Source organism: Vicia villosa, unplaced genomic scaffold, assembly GCF_029867415.1.
Source record: "Vicia villosa cultivar HV-30 ecotype Madison, WI unplaced genomic scaffold, Vvil1.0 ctg.000911F_1_1, whole genome shotgun sequence".
Classification (NCBI taxonomy): Eukaryota; Viridiplantae; Streptophyta; class Magnoliopsida; order Fabales; family Fabaceae; genus Vicia; species Vicia villosa.
This window is the reverse complement of record NW_026705409.1, coordinates 364,223-382,541: the sequence shown is the minus strand read 5'-3', so window position 1 is coordinate 382,541 and position 18,319 is coordinate 364,223. Positions and strand designations below refer to the sequence as shown.

General features: G+C 34.9%; 1 protein-coding gene across 1 annotated transcript; it reads left to right on the top strand.

Annotated features, from left to right (window-relative positions):
- Window positions 1-2,458: 2,458 nt before the first annotated feature.
- Window positions 2,459-10,879, top strand: LOC131632178 (uncharacterized). The gene is made up of 9 exons (XM_058902960.1): window positions 2,459-2,649; window positions 2,921-5,921; window positions 6,013-6,099; window positions 6,601-6,753; window positions 6,978-7,141; window positions 7,209-7,356; window positions 9,063-9,185; window positions 9,517-9,604; window positions 10,349-10,879. The coding sequence occupies exons 2-9, from the start codon at window positions 3,192-3,194 to the stop codon at window positions 10,558-10,560; spliced, it is 3,705 nt and encodes a 1,234-aa protein (XP_058758943.1). The 5' UTR covers window positions 2,459-2,649; window positions 2,921-3,191; the 3' UTR covers window positions 10,561-10,879.
- The last annotated feature ends 7,440 nt before the right edge of the window (window positions 10,880-18,319 follow it).

Here is an 18,319-nt window from a genome sequence, read left to right as displayed (position 1 = left end):
CCTGTTTGTATGCTGTTTTAGACTGTGTAAACCTTGTGATGTGACTCTGTGGTTTACTGATGATTGATTGTATTGAATGATGTAATGTATATATGAATATGCTTAGTATTGTTGATGATGATGATGATGAAATGAGTATAGATGATGCTACTCATAGAATGGTAATGATGAAAGTATGTTATATATATGTTGCATGCATTCATAAACATGGGCTGAATCCTATATGATGAGAGGATTCAGCGAGGGGCAGAATTCCCATTGTGTGGAATTTGTGCTGGCAGGGCCGTATCTAGATGATGATAGATCGGTCGGTGGATGATTTCCACTGGTGATGATTGGTACCACATGCATAGTGTCAGTTTCATACATGTGCATGATTTGTTTATAGCATGACGATAGATGTTACATGTTGACTGTTTGTTTATCTGTGGATGTATGAATGATTGATTTGTCTGAGTATGAAACAATTGGGTGAATGATATAACTATGATATGTTATTATTTATGATGCAATAACATTGGTTAACTGTGATGAGACTCACCCTTACTTGTTGTCATTTTCAGATTGAGGATAGCGTCGCGACTTGGTGAGGATTAGCTCATAAGTCGGTTTCTAGTTATAGTGTCGGTGTCATGCTCTGGTAGATGTAACACTGAGAACACATTTGTTTTGAGTTGATTATAACTCTAAGTGGTTTTGTTGGTTGAGTCGGATACATTGATAATGAATGTTGACTCTATGTTTTGGTTCCGCTGTGTAAAACATGATTTAATTTAATGAGTTATGATTTCAGTTGTTTCAGTGAATGCATGATATGTACCGACGCGTGTTTTATCATTTATATAATTGTGATGCCTCTCTACATGTTACTCTGATTTAATATACTGTTATTTGCCGCGGGTTATTAGAGGGGTGTTACACACACCACATTAACCGTGTCAAACTGCAGTTCAACATGCATCAAGATATCTCAGGTCCACCCACGTGTTTAAGCCAATGGCATATCCGTAGAGTCAACTACCAATGGAATGTTAGAAGTTGGAAAGACTTCGCTCCAGAATGACGTCAGATGTGGAAGAGGCGTCACTAACATGTCCTACAATACCCTGTTGCGCCCTTTAAAATAAAACCAACTCAACAAACATATGGTTTGAATACACCACAAAACATTGTCTTTTTACCGAGCCAATTTAAGTGCCCAGTGCTACCAACCAACCACCGATTCTCCACCACAATAAAACTTTGATGGTATGGACAACCAACTTTTTAACAACGATTATTCAGAACAATTTGGTGACCTGACATATTACATGGACCTTTAGCGCATTGAGGAGACATTCCAAGGGTCATCGACCCAAACACAACAGGAACCTCAAAGGATTAAGGGTTAACGAGTTAGGCGAGAGCGCCTTGATGCAGAACCCAGGACCGTTTCGGGAACCGAAACATTAAAATAGATGTATTTCTTATTTACCAAATGTAATGATTTTTTTAATAATTAAATAGTAGTACTTTTTTTATTATATTCAATATTTAATATTATTAAAAAAATATCAAAAAAATACACATAGACGCCATATGAAATGACATATCTTAAAATTTTACACTTAAGCGTCATCTCATATTCGTACACATAGGTGTCATGGGGTGACGAGTACATCCATTTTCAATAGAGATGGCAATTTGACCCATCCCTAGTGGGTACCCACAAAAATACCCATATCGGGTAGGGTAAAAACCCGCAAAAATGGGTATGGGCACGGGTACGGGTAATTACCCATTAAAATATGCGGGTACGGGTGCGGGCACGGGTACCTTACTACCCACCCCGCCCCATACCCGTACTACATGTTTATATAATTTTATTTATATTATTATATAAAAAATGCATGTTTCTAAATTTTTTAAAAAATATATCGCTATTAAATCTTTACACATTTTAATAAAAGTATTTATTTGTTTCTTAACTCAACAATAACATGCATAATTTTTTTAATATTGTTAAAAGACTTAAACTATATGATATTTTGTAATTAAATAATTTAATTTTACTATAAATGTGGGTAAACGGGTACGAGTATGGTCATTAAAGTACTCAAAGGGTACAGGTACGAGTATGAATATTGATACCTATGCGGGTTTGGGTTCGGGTACGGAGATTATTTTAAACTGCGGGTATGGGGACGGGTACTATAGTACCCCGCCTAAACCCTGCCGATTGCCATCCCTAATTTTCAAACTCAAAGTTGGTTACTTTTACTTGTATAAATTTTTTAAAAAAATAACCATTTATGTACTACTTAATTTGAAAATTCTGATTATTTAAAAAATATATATATTGAAAGTTGAAGGGTAGCCATAAAGAGTATTTTAAGGTCGCAAACTTATTTTATATTTTATTTTTACTTTTTTATTTTTCTTTCCATTCATTTCAAAAAAATATTATATTATTTTGTGACCATTGTTTTTCATCATCCCAGAAAATTTAGAACCAAAAAACCATGTATCCACGTAGGAACATTGAAAGAAGAACAACAACAACAAAAATGCAACAAAGAGATCCAACATTGAATTCTTGTGTTGTTGATTTTGCTGTGCTTAGTTCTCGCCAATGTTGTTTTTCCAAAAGCCAAAATTGAACCTTAACGTGTAAGTCATTTTCATCCCTTTTTCTTCAATTCAAATCAAATCCTTGATCCTCTGATTCGATTGAATTTGCTCCAATTTTGCCACCTTTAGAATAGATTTGGTAGTTATTGGGTATCCATTTTTTGAATCTGGATAATTTTGGATTTTGATTGATATTTTGAGTTTGATTGATGACACCTTGGGTGCCCATTTTCTTCAATCTGGATGATTTTGTGTGTGTTTGTTTGTTTGTTCTGATTTGAATGATTTGGTTTTGAAATTGTTGATGCAGGTGCTGTGGAGTTTGGTTCATTTGGCTTATTGGTTAGAATTGCTTATTAGTGTTTTCATAGTTACTTTTGCCTTTTGTAAATAAACCTAGGTTCCTTCCAGTGCCCTAGGTTAGAATTGCTTATTAGTGAAGTTTCTATTGGATATTGAGCATGTTGATGTTGAATTCAAAACCAATAGGACGATAAATTCGACATGAACCTTGGGTGATTCGGCACTGTAAATTGGGAAAAGAATTAGCAGCTTGATTGAGTTGCTGAGAAATTGTGATTATGGCCCTAAATAAGACGGGAAACGAGCATGGGTTGTTTCCTCAATACAACCAACAAGAATCGCGTAGTGGTGTTGCAAATGTACATAATAGTAATAATAAAAGTATCCCTAAAGAGGTTGGAAGAGTTTTTGTTTCACCTGATGTATCGCAAAATCGTGAGAGTAGGTTTGGATTGAATAGGGAGAATGGCCATGTGAGGTACGAAGATCTTACAAATATTTTAGGGTTGAAGAGAATGGACTCGGAGAGTTTTTCTGATGTAGGTGAGTTTATCCCTAAAAAACAGCCGATGGACAACGGCCTTTCTGTAAATGTTTTAAGCAAAGGTCAAAAGGGAGACAACAACCATGGTGGCCGTGGTGCGTTGAGGAAGACATATAGTGAGTCAATTAGTGAGCAAATCGGTACTAAGCTGGCTGTGTTATCGCCTGTTTACTTACATAAAAGATCTCACTCAAATGGGTTTTCCGGTTCTGGGATTTTAGAAGATTCTTTGTCTGGTGGGAAAATGAAGTTTCTTTGCAGCTTCGGCGGAAAAATATTACCGAGGCCCGGTGATGGTAAACTCAGATACGTTGGTGGAGAAACTCACATTATATCTATCCAAAAGGATATTCCGTGGGAAGAGCTTATGAACAAGACTTTGCGTATTTGCAGTCAACCTCACACAATCAAATACCAACTTCCAGGGGAAGATCTTGATGCTCTAATATCGGTTTCCTCCGATGAGGATCTTCAAAACATGATAGAGGAATATCATGAACTTGAAAGTCACGAAGGTTCTCAGAAACTTCGAATTTTTTTAGTTCCTTTGAGTGAATCTGAAGAGACAACATCAACCGATGCAAACACCGTTCTGCAGAATGACCCTGATTACCAATACGTTGTTGCTTTAAACGGCATAATAGACCATAGCCCTAAGAAAAACATCGGTGGACAAAGTTTGACAAACGAAACAAATTATTCAGGGAATAGTTTCAGTTTTGCCCCAACAATCGCCTCTTCTCCTAAGGAGATCAGGGATGGTAATAAAGGTATGAGTGGTTTAAATCCAGATAGAATTTTGAATGATTCCGTAAATCTTCAAAGTCCATTGCGAATTTCTCCTACTCCGGTTCAAGCTGCAGGTTCTAGTACAGGTTACATACAATTGCTTGGCGGCAACTCATGCCAGGGAAGTATTGACAGCAATGCATCATTTGTTACTGCTCAGATGCATTCTGGAAACTCGAGCATCAATGCTGCTGATTGCCGACACCCTCAACAAGCTGTTCCTCGTCAACATGGTGACATTGGTCCGCCCAAAAATCTCAATGAACAGTATTTTGATAACTGCAATGCAAATAATGGTTACAGCGTTGATGTTTTTGGTGGAACCTTGCTCAATGATAAAATGTTCTCAAGAAATCCGATCACTCAACAGACCGAATCTTATGGAATTAATAACGTTCTGCCTCATGGGATGCCTCATGCTTTTTCTGATTCACAGTTGCATCCAAGTGGATCAAAGTCTATTTACTGCTCTCAAGAAGGAATTACCCCGTCTTTCTCGTTGAACCTTGAAAAGGCTGAATTATCTTCGACAGTGGGTGTCTCACAAGTGAACCTTATCAAGGGTCAACACGATCCCTTCCTCCATCATCCTCAAATACAAAGTAAGATGCCAAATGTGGAGTCAGCTGAGATACATAGACGGCAAGGTGTGGCATCATCATCTCCCTACTCGGAATCCGTTGGAACGAATGATCGCATTAATAAGAACAGCATTTTAACTGAAAAAAAGTACCTTGTTGCTCAAACCAACTTAAGTGGATCCAACTTTGTAGAAAACGACGTGCAGGAAAATCCTTTGAAGTTAGAAAGGATTGTGATAAATGAAGATAAGTATCCTATTTCTAAGAAGGATAACAACGTTTACGAGGGAAATTCAACTGTCAACTACATGAGTGAATTGCAGCTCTTGGATACATTCCCGACTAATAACATAAGTTCTCAGATTGGTACGCAATATAATTGGGATCAACCTCATGAGGACACGCTTCCTTTGTCATCAGGCATGACGGGACTCTCACTAACTAACCTTGTCGACAAGACTCCGTCTGATCTTCTTGACATTGGCCAAAAGACAAGTTATGGCAGAAATATCAATTTAAATTCTCCAATCTCAGAATATGCAGAAAACTCTCGTGACAAAAGTTCTGTCAGAGATGATATGTTCAATTTCTCCTTCGATCCACATTCTCTTAAATCTGCACAAATTCAGCCTTCTCAGAATCAGAACACAACAGGTTTTCATGATAATCCAACAATAAACTCTGAAAGTTTGAGTCCTGCTGTACTTCATGATGATGTCTGTCCAAGTTTGATCTTGCCGGTTGATGGCCTGGATAATTCAAGAAAGAATATTTCTTTTAAAAAGGAACCTTCATTTCTCAATGACTTCATTACAAGCACCGATCAAATGGTTGATCAGTTTAATCACGAACATTCTACCTCTGGATTGTCAAAAGTTGAAGGTGAAATTTTAGGACAATTGAAAAAATCAGAAAGGTCTAATGATGCCAAACTAGTGGAGTCATTTGCTGTAGCAAAAGATGCGACTGGTGTTGTTCCTTCAAATCGCAAGTCTTCACCAGTGCACACCCCACATAATTATGATGAAGTTGGAAGTGATGTATCTCCATCTCCAACAGAAGTAGAGAGCACCATCCCAGAGTCTGATCCCGAGGTAGGAAAACCGAATTAGACTTGAGTTTATTTATTTATTTATGATAAAATAAAATGTTTATGTTTTCTCAATCTTGTATTTTCATTTATAGGATTATAAAGACGATCAAGCCGACGTGAATGACTTTCTTTCTGATGCAATGATAGCAGAAATGGAGGCCAGCATATACGGTTTGCAGGTAGGCAATTACTGAAATGTTCTGGTTTTGGTTTTTTTTATTATGTTTTAAGATTAGAATTCCATTTTGATGTTATGTCCTGCAATATTCTTCACCTATGAAACACAGACACCAGAAACATGACACTGATACTGACACTTAGACATCAGTAATAATTTGAAAAAATGAATAAATTAAATGTAATCACAAGTGTTCCTGTCGGTTTCGGACACCGATACTGACACACCTTTTTTCAGAGGTGACAGTGCTACAGAGACTTTCAAATTCAGATATCTTGATAGAATATGCTATCGTGTCTTTCAGAGAAGACCTTTACTTTTTTAGCATCATAAAAAATAATGCATACATAGATACATACTTGTTTTGTAGAAATCAATTTCTATGATACCATAATCTCTATCCTGTAGACAATCATTGAGTTGTTGAATGAACAGAAAATTCGGCTGTATCTATCTGTTATTGATAATCCCTGTAACTTACATTTTATGTTTTGTCGTTCAGATAATCAGGAACACTGATCTTGAAGAACTTATGGAGTTAGGATCTGGTACCTATGGAACTGTTTATCATGGAAAATGGCGAGGAACAGATGTTGCAATCAAGAGAATCAAAAAGAGCTGCTTTGGAGGGAGAACTTCTGAGCAAGAACGGTTGGTGAGTTGTCAGTGCAGTTTTCTTCTCAATAATACCATCTTTCCAAAAACTTGAAGTAAATTCACTTGAAAAATGCATTCGAGATTAAAAAGTATACTTCTAATTCTATGGAATGAAATAATGTAATTATTACTATTTCGGTTTCAAAAGTAGACACCTTTTTTCTATTGAAACAGAAAGTAAAATATGCACATGAATCTGACAATGTATGCTGGCTTGGGTAGGCAAAAGATTTCTGGAGAGAGGCGCAGATCCTGTCAAATCTTCATCATCCCAATGTTCTCGCATTTTATGGAATCGTACCCGACGGAGCTTGTGGGACCTTAGCAACTGTAACAGAATATATGGTTAATGGTTCCCTTAGACATGTTCTTGTCAAGAACAACAGGTAGCCTCAATTTTTTGTGAATATCATTTTGAGTAAATGCACGTACTGAATCTCAACTTTTATGCAGATTACTAGATCGTCGTAAAAAGCTTATAATTGCCATGGATGCAGCTTTCGGTATGGAATATTTGCACTCAAAGAATATTGTCCATTTTGATTTGAAGTGTGACAATTTGCTTGTTAATCTAAGGGATTCACAACGACCCATATGCAAGGTTAGAATTCCATAAGTCAAGCTTCATCTTGTTTCACATAAAAATATAAAGTAATTAAGTTTGTCGTAGTGTTTTAATTAGACTCAAATTTTTATTGAAATGAGCTTTATTTTAAAACTCAGAATAGAATCATAAACCAAGCATAGTATTATGGTTGGTGAGAAATTATTTGAGATTTTAAACAATCAATCACTATGTCCCAAAAAATCCATGTTAAATAGGTTCATTGGGGTTTGATTTTGCTGATGTGCACTGCATTCTCCATAAATTTTAGCACAAGGTATTTTTTAGTTTTTTAGATAGACAAATGTTAAGTATATTAGTTGTTCTGTTCTGTTGGTATTTTTTTCTTTCACCAGGATTCAAACACTGATCATTTAACTCATTCAATACCTTTGCCACTTTGTTCAAACTTGTCGAACTACCCAAATGGATTTCAAATGATTGCTAGTTTTAGAATTTGGGTTGAACCTAAGTCAACCTTATAAAACTAGCTTGTAAGGTGATAGCTATTCAAACTTTATAAACACTACATATACCATATCTCTAAGCAATATGAAACTAAATCTACCCCTTCAAATTCAACACAATAAAGGTGTTGGAGGTTGTAATGAAGGCAAGTCAAATGCCACAATTAGCCGACTAGGGGCAGACCACAATAAAGGCAGAATTTCCAACACACCCCACACGCTCAGGTCTTAACGAGCTTGCAGCGTGGACGATGCGGGAAGTCCAACAACATATCTAGGACACAGACTCTGGTACCATCTTGGAATTTGGGTTGAGCCTAACTCATCCCTACAAAACTAGTTTGTAAGGTGAGGATTTCCCCACTTATAGACACATGTTGAGACGATATCCTTTCCAATACGGGACTCTTTAACACACCCTCATGTCCAACACTATTGGACTTGATGCGTGGATATAAATGGTGGGTAACCGGTAGCGGAGACCTGATAGTAGTTGGTCCAACGGATTTTGGATAGGCTGTGATGCCATCTTAGGAATACAACATATGTCATATCTCTAAACAATGTAAGACTAAATCCACCCCTTCAAACCCAACACAATGATGGTGGGTAACCGGTAGCGGAGACCTGATAGTAGCTGGTCCAACGGATTTTGGATAGGCTATGATGCCATCTTAGGAATACAACATATGTCATATCTCTAAACAATGTAAGACTAAATCCACCCCTTCAAACCCAACACAATGAAGGTGTTGGAGGCTGGCAATGAAGGTAGGTCAAATGCCGCAATTAGGCAACTAGGAGCGGACCCCACCCTCTTACGCTCGGGCTTCAATGAGACCATCTTAGAATTTGGGTTGGACCTAACTCAACCTCACAAAACCGGTTTGTGAGGTGAAGGTTGCCAAAGCTTTATAAACACTACATGCGCCATATCTTTAAGCAGTGTGGGAGGCCAAATGCTGCAATTAGAGGTGGAATTTCCAATGGATAATCTTAGAGATATAAACTATTAGACCGTTATATTTTGATGAAACTCTTCCAGTCTTATGATCAATACCTAGAAAGTGAATAAAACTCCAAGTCATAGTTTTTTTTAAGCAAAAAAACAGTTAAAGTGAAGCAATATGAGTCATAGTTAATAAAACTCTGTATATTATCTAATTGTCTTGCGTAAAATGAACAATACTTTTTTGTTATTTTAATAACCGCCGTTTTCTGATTATTTTTTCCTAGGTTGGAGATTTTGGATTGTCAAGAATTAAACGAAATACCCTTGTATCTGGGGGTGTGCGAGGAACCCTTCCATGGATGGCACCAGAGTTGTTGAATGGTAATAGCAGCCGGGTTTCGGAAAAGGTAATAAAACCATTCATATGTGCTACCTTAGGATAGAGATCAGACATTCAGATGTGTAATCATTGTGAATAGAGCACCGACTCTGTTGTTGACGGGGTAAACCCTTGAACGAGTGTTTTATCTGCGATTCTTTCCTATTTGTTAGGAACCCAAAATTATATTGAATAGAAAGAATACTTTTATTAACAAAGTAGGAAAGAATATGATAGAAAACTCTCCTCCAAGGGTTCCGCTTCTACTACAGATGATAATTTTGAATGCGAAGTTTAGCAATATATAGTAATGAATGAATCTTTCTCCAGGCACTTAGTTTGTGGAATCATTTTGACAGGTTGACGTTTTCTCATTTGGCATCTCAATGTGGGAATTATTGACAGGAGAGGAACCTTATGCAGATATGCATTGTGGTGCCATTATTGGTAAGAATCTTTTAACAGACAAATCTTTATGGAAGGAACCTAGAAATACAGAAAATTGAAATCTTATTGTAGGAGGTTACATTATTTTTTTGCTTTATTTGGCATTAGCCTCTTAACTGTGACTGACTGATATCTTTAAGGTTTAGAATGTGGAGGTTGTTATTTCTTTCTTAGAATATCCTGTGTTCGGTCTCTTTCTATTGTAGCATAAAACATTTGTTTCTTGATGGAATTTTGACATTTGAGTGGCTGCTCTTATCCTATGAAGTACAAATGCAGACACCGTCGTCGACATTGATAATAGTTTGAGAATATATAATAATTGATTGTAATGTCAGTATCTGATTTGTTGACATTGATAATAGTTTGAGAAAATAAAAAATTGACCGTAATCACATGTGTCAGTGTCTGACTTGTCGACATTGATAATAGTTTGAGAAAATAAAATAATTGACCGTAATCACATGTGTTAGAGTCGGATACATAACATGCTTTGATGAGAAGTGTCGGTGCTACATAGCTCTTATCTCTAGCTATGTTATGGTTGAAGGCCAAAATAGAACAAAAAAACTGTTCCAAAATGCTAGTTTTGCTGCTTAATATCCAATCATTAGGATTTCATGAAGTTTGTATGTGTAGAGTTGAAAACCAAATCAATATTGTTGCAACTTGCAAGTGTTTTATAGGATCTTTCTATGTAACAACCTACTTACTTGCTTCTCTTTTGATGTCATGTTCATTTAGGGGGCATTGTAAAGAACACACTTCGACCGCCGATTCCAGACCGATGTGATCCTGAATGGAGAAAGCTAATGGAAGAGTGTTGGTCACGTGACCCTGAATATCGTCCATCGTTCACCGAGATAACAAACAGGTTAAGATCCATGTCTATGGCCCTTCAAGGAAAGGGGGTTGAAGAGAAGGCATGGCAATTGAGAGCTACTAAAGTTCCATAGGTATGTTTGACTGTATATAATGTGATTAAGAAAGCAAGACTAGGATTAGCTTGCTTTGAGGGTTACCACAACATTTACCTTCTTCTTTTTTTGTATTAGCAATTATATCTTCATTTGTTTATTCTTTTTCTTGTAAAAGCTTGAGGTTGGGATCATTTGGTATAGTTGTTTAGATATATCATCAATTTTGTATTTGGTGCATCATCCAACATTTTGTAAGAAGATATCTATACAAAGAGAAGGTGTATTTAGTATATATGTATGTATACTTACAACAATGCTTGTAATATATGTTTGTTTAGATTAATTTGGATGGTTACATTCTAATTGATGGTTTATTTTAGATTCTACTATTTGAATGATGTTTTGTTAGTTCGGATTGTAAAATATGAATTGGAATTGATGGTTTCTTTCAGATTCTACTATTTGAATAGTGTTTTGTTAGTTCTTGTAGAATCTGAGCTGGAATCAGACTATAATTAGTGAAACAACGCCAAGAATAACAATATTAAATTCAATGATAAATTAAATAAGTATAATAAAATATTATTTATAAATTAAATATATGTGGTCGATTAATCATATACTAGTACATTTTTAGTATTTTTTTTTTTAAGAAATATACTTTGATTAATTCAAAAAAACAGGGGTTATACATGGGATCCAAAGTGGATCCAGCAACTCATAGTGTTCTTAAAGACTAAAGGACCAAATTTAACAAAAAAAACTAACAATCTCCCATCATTAGGGTAGTTATGTGTTTTCTAATCTTCTTATTCCTCCATCCTCTATAAACTATGGTGACTATAATGTTTTTTCCTATATTTGTGGTGTCGACCTCATTGCCAAAATTGCTGTTATTTCTCATTTTTCAAAGTTTGTAAATAGTTTCTGTTGCCGCCATTTGTAACACACGAGCTCGGGGACCTTTACTCTTAGTATGTTGGACTAGCCAGTGAATCTCATCATGCCAACCGCTGGGACTATGATTGATTTGCAGCCATTCTAGAATTTGCATCCAAATTTTTCTCATTTCACCACATTCAAAGAATAAGTGTTGGGTCGATTCCTCCTCCGCACAAAAACAACAATTCATGTTATCAATCATGTCGAACCTATACAATCTGTCCTTTGTTGCTAATTTATCATGGCATGTGAGCTATAATATAAAGCAAGCTCGAGTCAATCATGTCGAACCTATACAATCTGTCCTTTGTTGCTAATTTATCATGGCATGTGAGCTATAATATAAAGCAAGCTCGAGTCAATCATGTCGAACCTATACAATCTGTCATTTGTTGCTAATTTATCATGGCATGTGAGCTATAATATAAAGCAAGCTCGAGGACAAACATTATTCCTATAAATCAGATCTCTCCATTCCCATTTTGTGCCAACATCCAGTAAGTTTCTGTATATTTTATTCATGCTGAATTTTGTCCATCCCATAATGTCTTCCCAGTCAGGTAAACTCGCCACTTCACTTCTCTGGTTTAGGGTAGATTTCAGGATCCATGTATTGCTGGGTTTAATATCAATCTCCATCAACTTATTCTTCTTTATATAGTACGCCTGGATCCACCAAACCCAAAGCGAATCTACTTTATTATTGCTTAAAGGTAGTAAATCGTCTATGTAAATTAGTATCATACAAACATTTAATCAAAATATTTTAAAGTGGTAAATCATATTAGTAGTTTAAAAATAAAAGTGTGATTTAACATAATATACGTCTCTCGTTAGTTGACAGTCCTTTTTTTTTTCTTTTCATTTTGTTAAGACTTTATATCAAAATATAATATATAGTGTCATCCTCAACACTCTTAAGACTCTATTAAATATCATAGTATGTCTAAAATGTAATTAGTGGCATAATCATATATGTTTTAACTAATCTTTGTATAAGTCTATCATCATTGTTAGGGGTGCTCGCGGTGCGGTTTGGGCGGTTTTAACGAAAAAAATCATCCGAACCGCAAGAGAAAAAATAGTGCGGTTTGGTTTGGTTCGGTTGGCTTTTTAAAAAAATCCGAACCAAACCAAACCAAACTAATGCGGTTTGGTTCGGTTCGGTTGGTTCGGTTTTTTACAAATATTTTATTGAGCCATACTTACACATATAGATGATAACATAATTTTGTATTTATACATTCATACACTATCAAATAACAACAAAACTCGTCATATTTTGACAATAATTTTCCATTTAATATGTAAAAATTAAATTAGACAAAAGTGGAATATTAAACATAAAATAATAGCATAAAACAATATAAAAATTATTATAACGAAACAAAAAAATAGAAGAGACGAAAGATTAGTGAAAGTGAAAAAGAAAAAAAGTGTTGAGAGATTAGAGAAGAAGATATGCGATAAAAACGAAACTGAAATACGGAACATTTACATAAAAATGAGAAGGTGAAAAAGAAAGAATATAAGAGAGTAGAGATTATAGAAGAAGAGGGAAGATGTAAGTGGCAAAGAAGGTGCGATAATGTTATTAGAGATTTTAGAAGATCGGGACTGAAATTATATGTGTAAGGATGAGAAAATTGTTCGTAATTATAATGCTAATGTATAATAAATTTAAGTTTGGGTTGGATGTGAGTTAGTAAAATTTAGGTTGTAACATAGTGCGGTTTGATTCGGTTTACAAAATACAAACCGCAAACCGAACCGAACCGTGCGGTTTTGTAAAAACTGACCCAAACTAATCCGAACCAAATGCGGTTTTTTGCGGTTTCGGTTTGGTTTGGTTTGGTTTGGTTTGGTTTGCGGTTTTCTATTGGGTTGGTTTGGTTTTGATCACCCCTAATCATTGTCATGCGTATCGAGATCTTTACTCTGTATCGATTTAGCATCATCTTCAACTATGATATCACATTGAGCATGAGTGACTTCGTTAGGAAGATTTATACATTCCTAGTCTGATGCTTTTGGCTGACAAAGTCTTTTTCACATTGGACATGTCTTCAAATATACTCTCTATCTTAAAAAAATGTTTCATTTGCACTTTTTCTTTGTCTTAAAATAAATTATACTCTTATTTATTAACTTTAATTATTCTCAACTATTCTACTAACTATGATTAATAAAAATATTTTAATAAATAATATTAATTATATCATTAAAATTAATACATCTAATATTTTTTTTAAGAATACCGCATTACTCAAATAAAACACTTATTGTGAAACTGAGGTAGACAATATTCTTTTCAAATATATATGTGTCTAAGGTTATGACAGTTGTTACACAAACAACATGAAATATAAATTAAACATTGAAATAAATTTACCTACATGAAATGAATTTTACATGAATATCCCAGGCAAATTATTTTGGAGTAAGAGTGTGCTTGACCTGACTAAACCGACTTTTCATCCCAAATAGTTGGAGATAACCCTCACGCTTACTATTTTACTCCCTTGTAAGATCATGACAAATGGTGTTAAGGGATTCAATAGACATGTCAAGTAATCCAAATACAACATGAAATCTACAATTACCATCTCCTTTGACATCAATAACATTTTCAAAATATTGATGCATAAATAGAGGAAATTCATCTTGACTTGGAAAGTTGTATCGGATTGGTGGAGGATTAGGTGACTAATTAGTATGATGTGCACTCTTTCTAGTTGAACATGATGAATTTGTCTATGAAGCTTCTATATCATGATACAAGGAGTCGACATGCTCAACTAAAAATGGCAAATGCTTAGTGGAGCGTTCATTATGACTAGAAAAACTTCTCTTTGGTGGACTTTTGAACTTAACCTCGGTTGTAGGTGGACATATCAAATTTGTTAATGGATAAGCAAACTGAAAAAACTTCTCTTTCATATGTACCCTGGTACAGTTGTACTATGGCCAACAACTACAAATCTAGCATATAATTCACAAAAATGTATTATAATCTTTGAACAAACAAACAAAACTGTCACAATATTATCGATATAATTCAAATTCTACAATCTGAACCAGCAAAACACACTCTCGATTGTAGAATAAATCATGAGCTAAAATAATAATGAAATTGAATACCATTTGTCAAGTTTGAATATAGTAAAAAATAATAGTAATAATAAATGAGTTTGAATAAGGTTTTGCAAGATTGTTAGACCAAGATCTATTAAATGGTTTCATCAAATGTATGTGATGTCATGTGGTATCATATCATTCGTGATAAGGACTAAATCTTTTGGTGTTTGTTAACAAAGTGAGAATATTCAATGGTTCTTTTGGTGGTAGTAGAATTGCAACAATTTAATTTCTTCAGCGTCATGCAAATTTTTCTCGAAAGAACTATACCATATGTTAGGGGTGCTCGCGGTGCGGTTTGGGCGGTTTTAACGAAAAAAATCATCCGAACCGCAAGAGAAAAAATAGTGCGGTTTGGTTTGGTTCGGTTGGCTTTTTAAAAAAATCCGAACCAAACCAAACCAAACTAATGCGGTTTGGTTCGGTTCGGTTGGTTCGGTTTTTTACAAATATTTTATTGAGCCATACTTACACATATAGATGATAACATAATTTTGTATTTATACATTCATACACTATCAAATAACAACAAAACTCGTCATATTTTGACAATAATTTTCCATTTAATATGTAAAAATTAAATTAGACAAAAGTGGAATATTAAACATAAAATAATAGCATAAAACAATATAAAAATTATTATAACGAAACAAAAAAATAGAAGAGACGAAAGATTAGTGAAAGTGAAAAAGAAAAAAAGTGTTGAGAGATTAGAGAAGAAGATATGCGATAAAAACGAAACTGAAATACGGAACATTTACATAAAAATGAGAAGGTGAAAAAGAAAGAATATAAGAGAGTAGAGATTATAGAAGAAGAGGGAAGATGTAAGTGGCAAAGAAGGTGCGATAATGTTATTAGAGATTTTAGAAGATCGGGACTGAAATTATATGTGTAAGGATGAGAAAATTGTTCGTAATTATAATGCTAATGTATAATAAATTTAAGTTTGGGTTGGATGTGAGTTAGTAAAATTTAGGTTGTAACATAGTGCGGTTTGATTCGGTTTGGTTCGGTTTACAAAATACAAACCGCAAACCGAACCGAACCGTGCGGTTTTGTAAAAACTGACCCAAACTAATCCGAACCAAATGCGGTTTTTTGCGGTTTCGGTTTGGTTTGGTTTGGTTTGCGGTTTTCTATTGGGTTGGTTTGGTTTTGATCACCCCTACCATATGTCATCTCACAAACAACCTTTACCTCTCCTGGTTTTAGATGTTTTATATATGTACATCCTTCAATTTTTTGTCAACTTATGATTGTGTTCCTGATAAGGGATAAACGCATCATTTTCTTGCTTGTTTTATTTCAATTTTTATGTGTGTTTGCACCATTTTAGTTTACTTTTATGTGATTTTGTCTTCCTTTTGTGTTTTCAGGCAATAAGAGGTCAATGGAGCAAATGAGAACGATTAAGGCCCAAGATCACACGAAACAGAGCGCTTCCAAGAAAAATTTCCTAAAACCAACACGGCGTGCCCGTGTCCCATGACACGGGCTGTGTTAGCCCCTTTGAAACACACCTATAGAAGCAGTTAGAGGCTAACACGACCAGCCTGTGTTTCCTCACACAACCCGTGTTAGCACTCTAGCAGTTACAAGCTTTTAATTTTTGGATAACTTTTTTGTGACCTTTCATCATCCATAAACTACATGGCATTGACAATATGTAACTAGTGGTAGTAATGCATAAAATTAGTGCCAATTATGAGTCACTTATGGCTTGGATTAGTATAAGTAGAGGCTTAGGCATCAAGCAAAAGAAGGGAGACACCTAAGGGTGGGACTTAGGAAGATCCATCACTTTCTACCACTATCACTTCAAACAACTGTTGTTTCTCTTTGTTCTTAGTTTAAGTTATTACTATTTTCTTGTAATTGATGCACTTATGATATTATAATATTACTTTTATCTTTTTTTCCTTTTGATATTGCTTTACTTACTTTTCAATTATTTACATTTTTTGCAATGCTCTTAAATTTGTTTATTATTGTTGTTCATCTCACCATGAGTGAGTAGATCTTCAGGGACTAGGATTATGAGAGTCCATCTAATGAAAAACCCTATTGAGTCATCCTTTAAGTACAAAGAAATATAGATTTTATTTATTTTAGGATTCAAATTCTAATCCATGTCTATGTCGGTTGCAAAAGCAAAGGCAAAACATATGACAATCATGAATCGAAAGATAATGATTCGACATCCAAAAGCGAATTATTAAAAAATTGAGTAGAGGTGCCATTGACAAGGTGACTTAATCTCAGTTGAGAAACAATTAAGATGCGGTGTCGCTTGACAAGGCATAACGCTCTTAATTGAAATGCACAGTTGTGCCTGAAACACATTTAGATGTGCATGCCACGAAAGTGGGTGTCACACACATTTATCTAAAATTTATATAAAAAACTTAGAAATTCTTGTGATTCAAATACGGATGACCATAGGGGTGAGTCTTGATTGTTGCTCATAGCTCCTAGTCATTCTTTTTATTACTTGTTAAAATCTATTTATCAATCTGCATCAAACAAACCTTTTTTTCTTATCACTTTAGATGAACATAGTTGAAGTTATATTTGGTAGCCACATATCTCTCTATGGGTTCAATTCTTTTTATTACTTGACAAAATTGTGCACTTTTGGTTCATACAAGATCAAGTTTTTGACACTGTTGTCGGGGAGATTGTGTTAATATCAAAATTTTGTTTTAACGTCGTCTGGACTAAAGCATTTTTTTCTATTTTTATTTCTTGTGTACTCTGAGCCCTCTTTTCTGAATAATTATCGCTAAAGGATATGTTCGACGGATGGGCAGTTTCATGAACAATAACCATGGAAATCCTTAACCCGATACCGATAATCCAGAGTGGAACAATCACCAAAATCTTCTCTATAATAACCACCCACAGTATATCGAGGAATCATAAAATTTCCAACAATCCAACCTTGAAGTGTTAATGGAGAACTTTTATGCAACACAAACTCACTCTAACCTAGAACCTATGGTGGAGAGTTTTGTGGCAACACAAATGAGGAAACTTCTAACACGAAGATGAACAAGGACAAAAAGAAACCTAAATCTCAAGAAAACGGAAACCCTAACGGTAAAGCCCCAATTATACCACCAACAATGATTTGTTGTGACAATATAGATATGCATGTAGCAACTCCCGCAGACATGAAGGTTTATCCAAATTCATATGTATATGAGATCGATATGTCGGGATTGAAATTTGATGGTGAGATAAAGGTTTACGTTGAAAATGATGATTATTTTGTGGTTAACAGAGAGAGGAGGAGGAAAGAAGGTGTCGAATATTTGATGATGAAGGTAAAGGTGGAAGTTGGTGCGCATATTTGTTCTTCCTAAGAATGCTAATATTAATGTTGTCACTGCTATCTGTCAAGATGGAGTTCTTAGTGTTACTGTTCAAGCTCCTCCTTCTCAGCCTAAGAACCCTAGAAGAACTATTGAGGTTACCATTGCTTTAAACATGTTCATTCAATGATGTTTTTCTGTTTTAGGATCATTTTAATAAGTTTTTTGAATTGATGTTCTAGAAAGTAATGTTTAAGTTTATTTCCAAAACTCTAAAACTCCAAAATCCTAACATCTTTGTTATTGGTAGCAATGAAGAAGACAATATTCCTCGTCGGATTCCTCTTCATGATCATCTTCGGACACTACAAGAAAAGATGAGTTTTACGACACATGAG

Excerpts from the sequence above, each read along its gene's own strand:
- LOC131632178 (XM_058902960.1), top strand. The coding sequence starts at position 3,192 with ATGGCCCTAAATAAGACGGGAAACGAGCATGGGTTGTTTCCTCAATAC. Across the intron at positions 7,142-7,208 it reads GTTCTTGTCAAGAACAACAG|ATTACTAGATCGTCGTAAAA; the intron begins GTAGCCTCAATT and ends ACTTTTATGCAG. Across the intron at positions 7,357-9,062 it reads CACAACGACCCATATGCAAG|GTTGGAGATTTTGGATTGTC; the intron begins GTTAGAATTCCA and ends ATTTTTTCCTAG.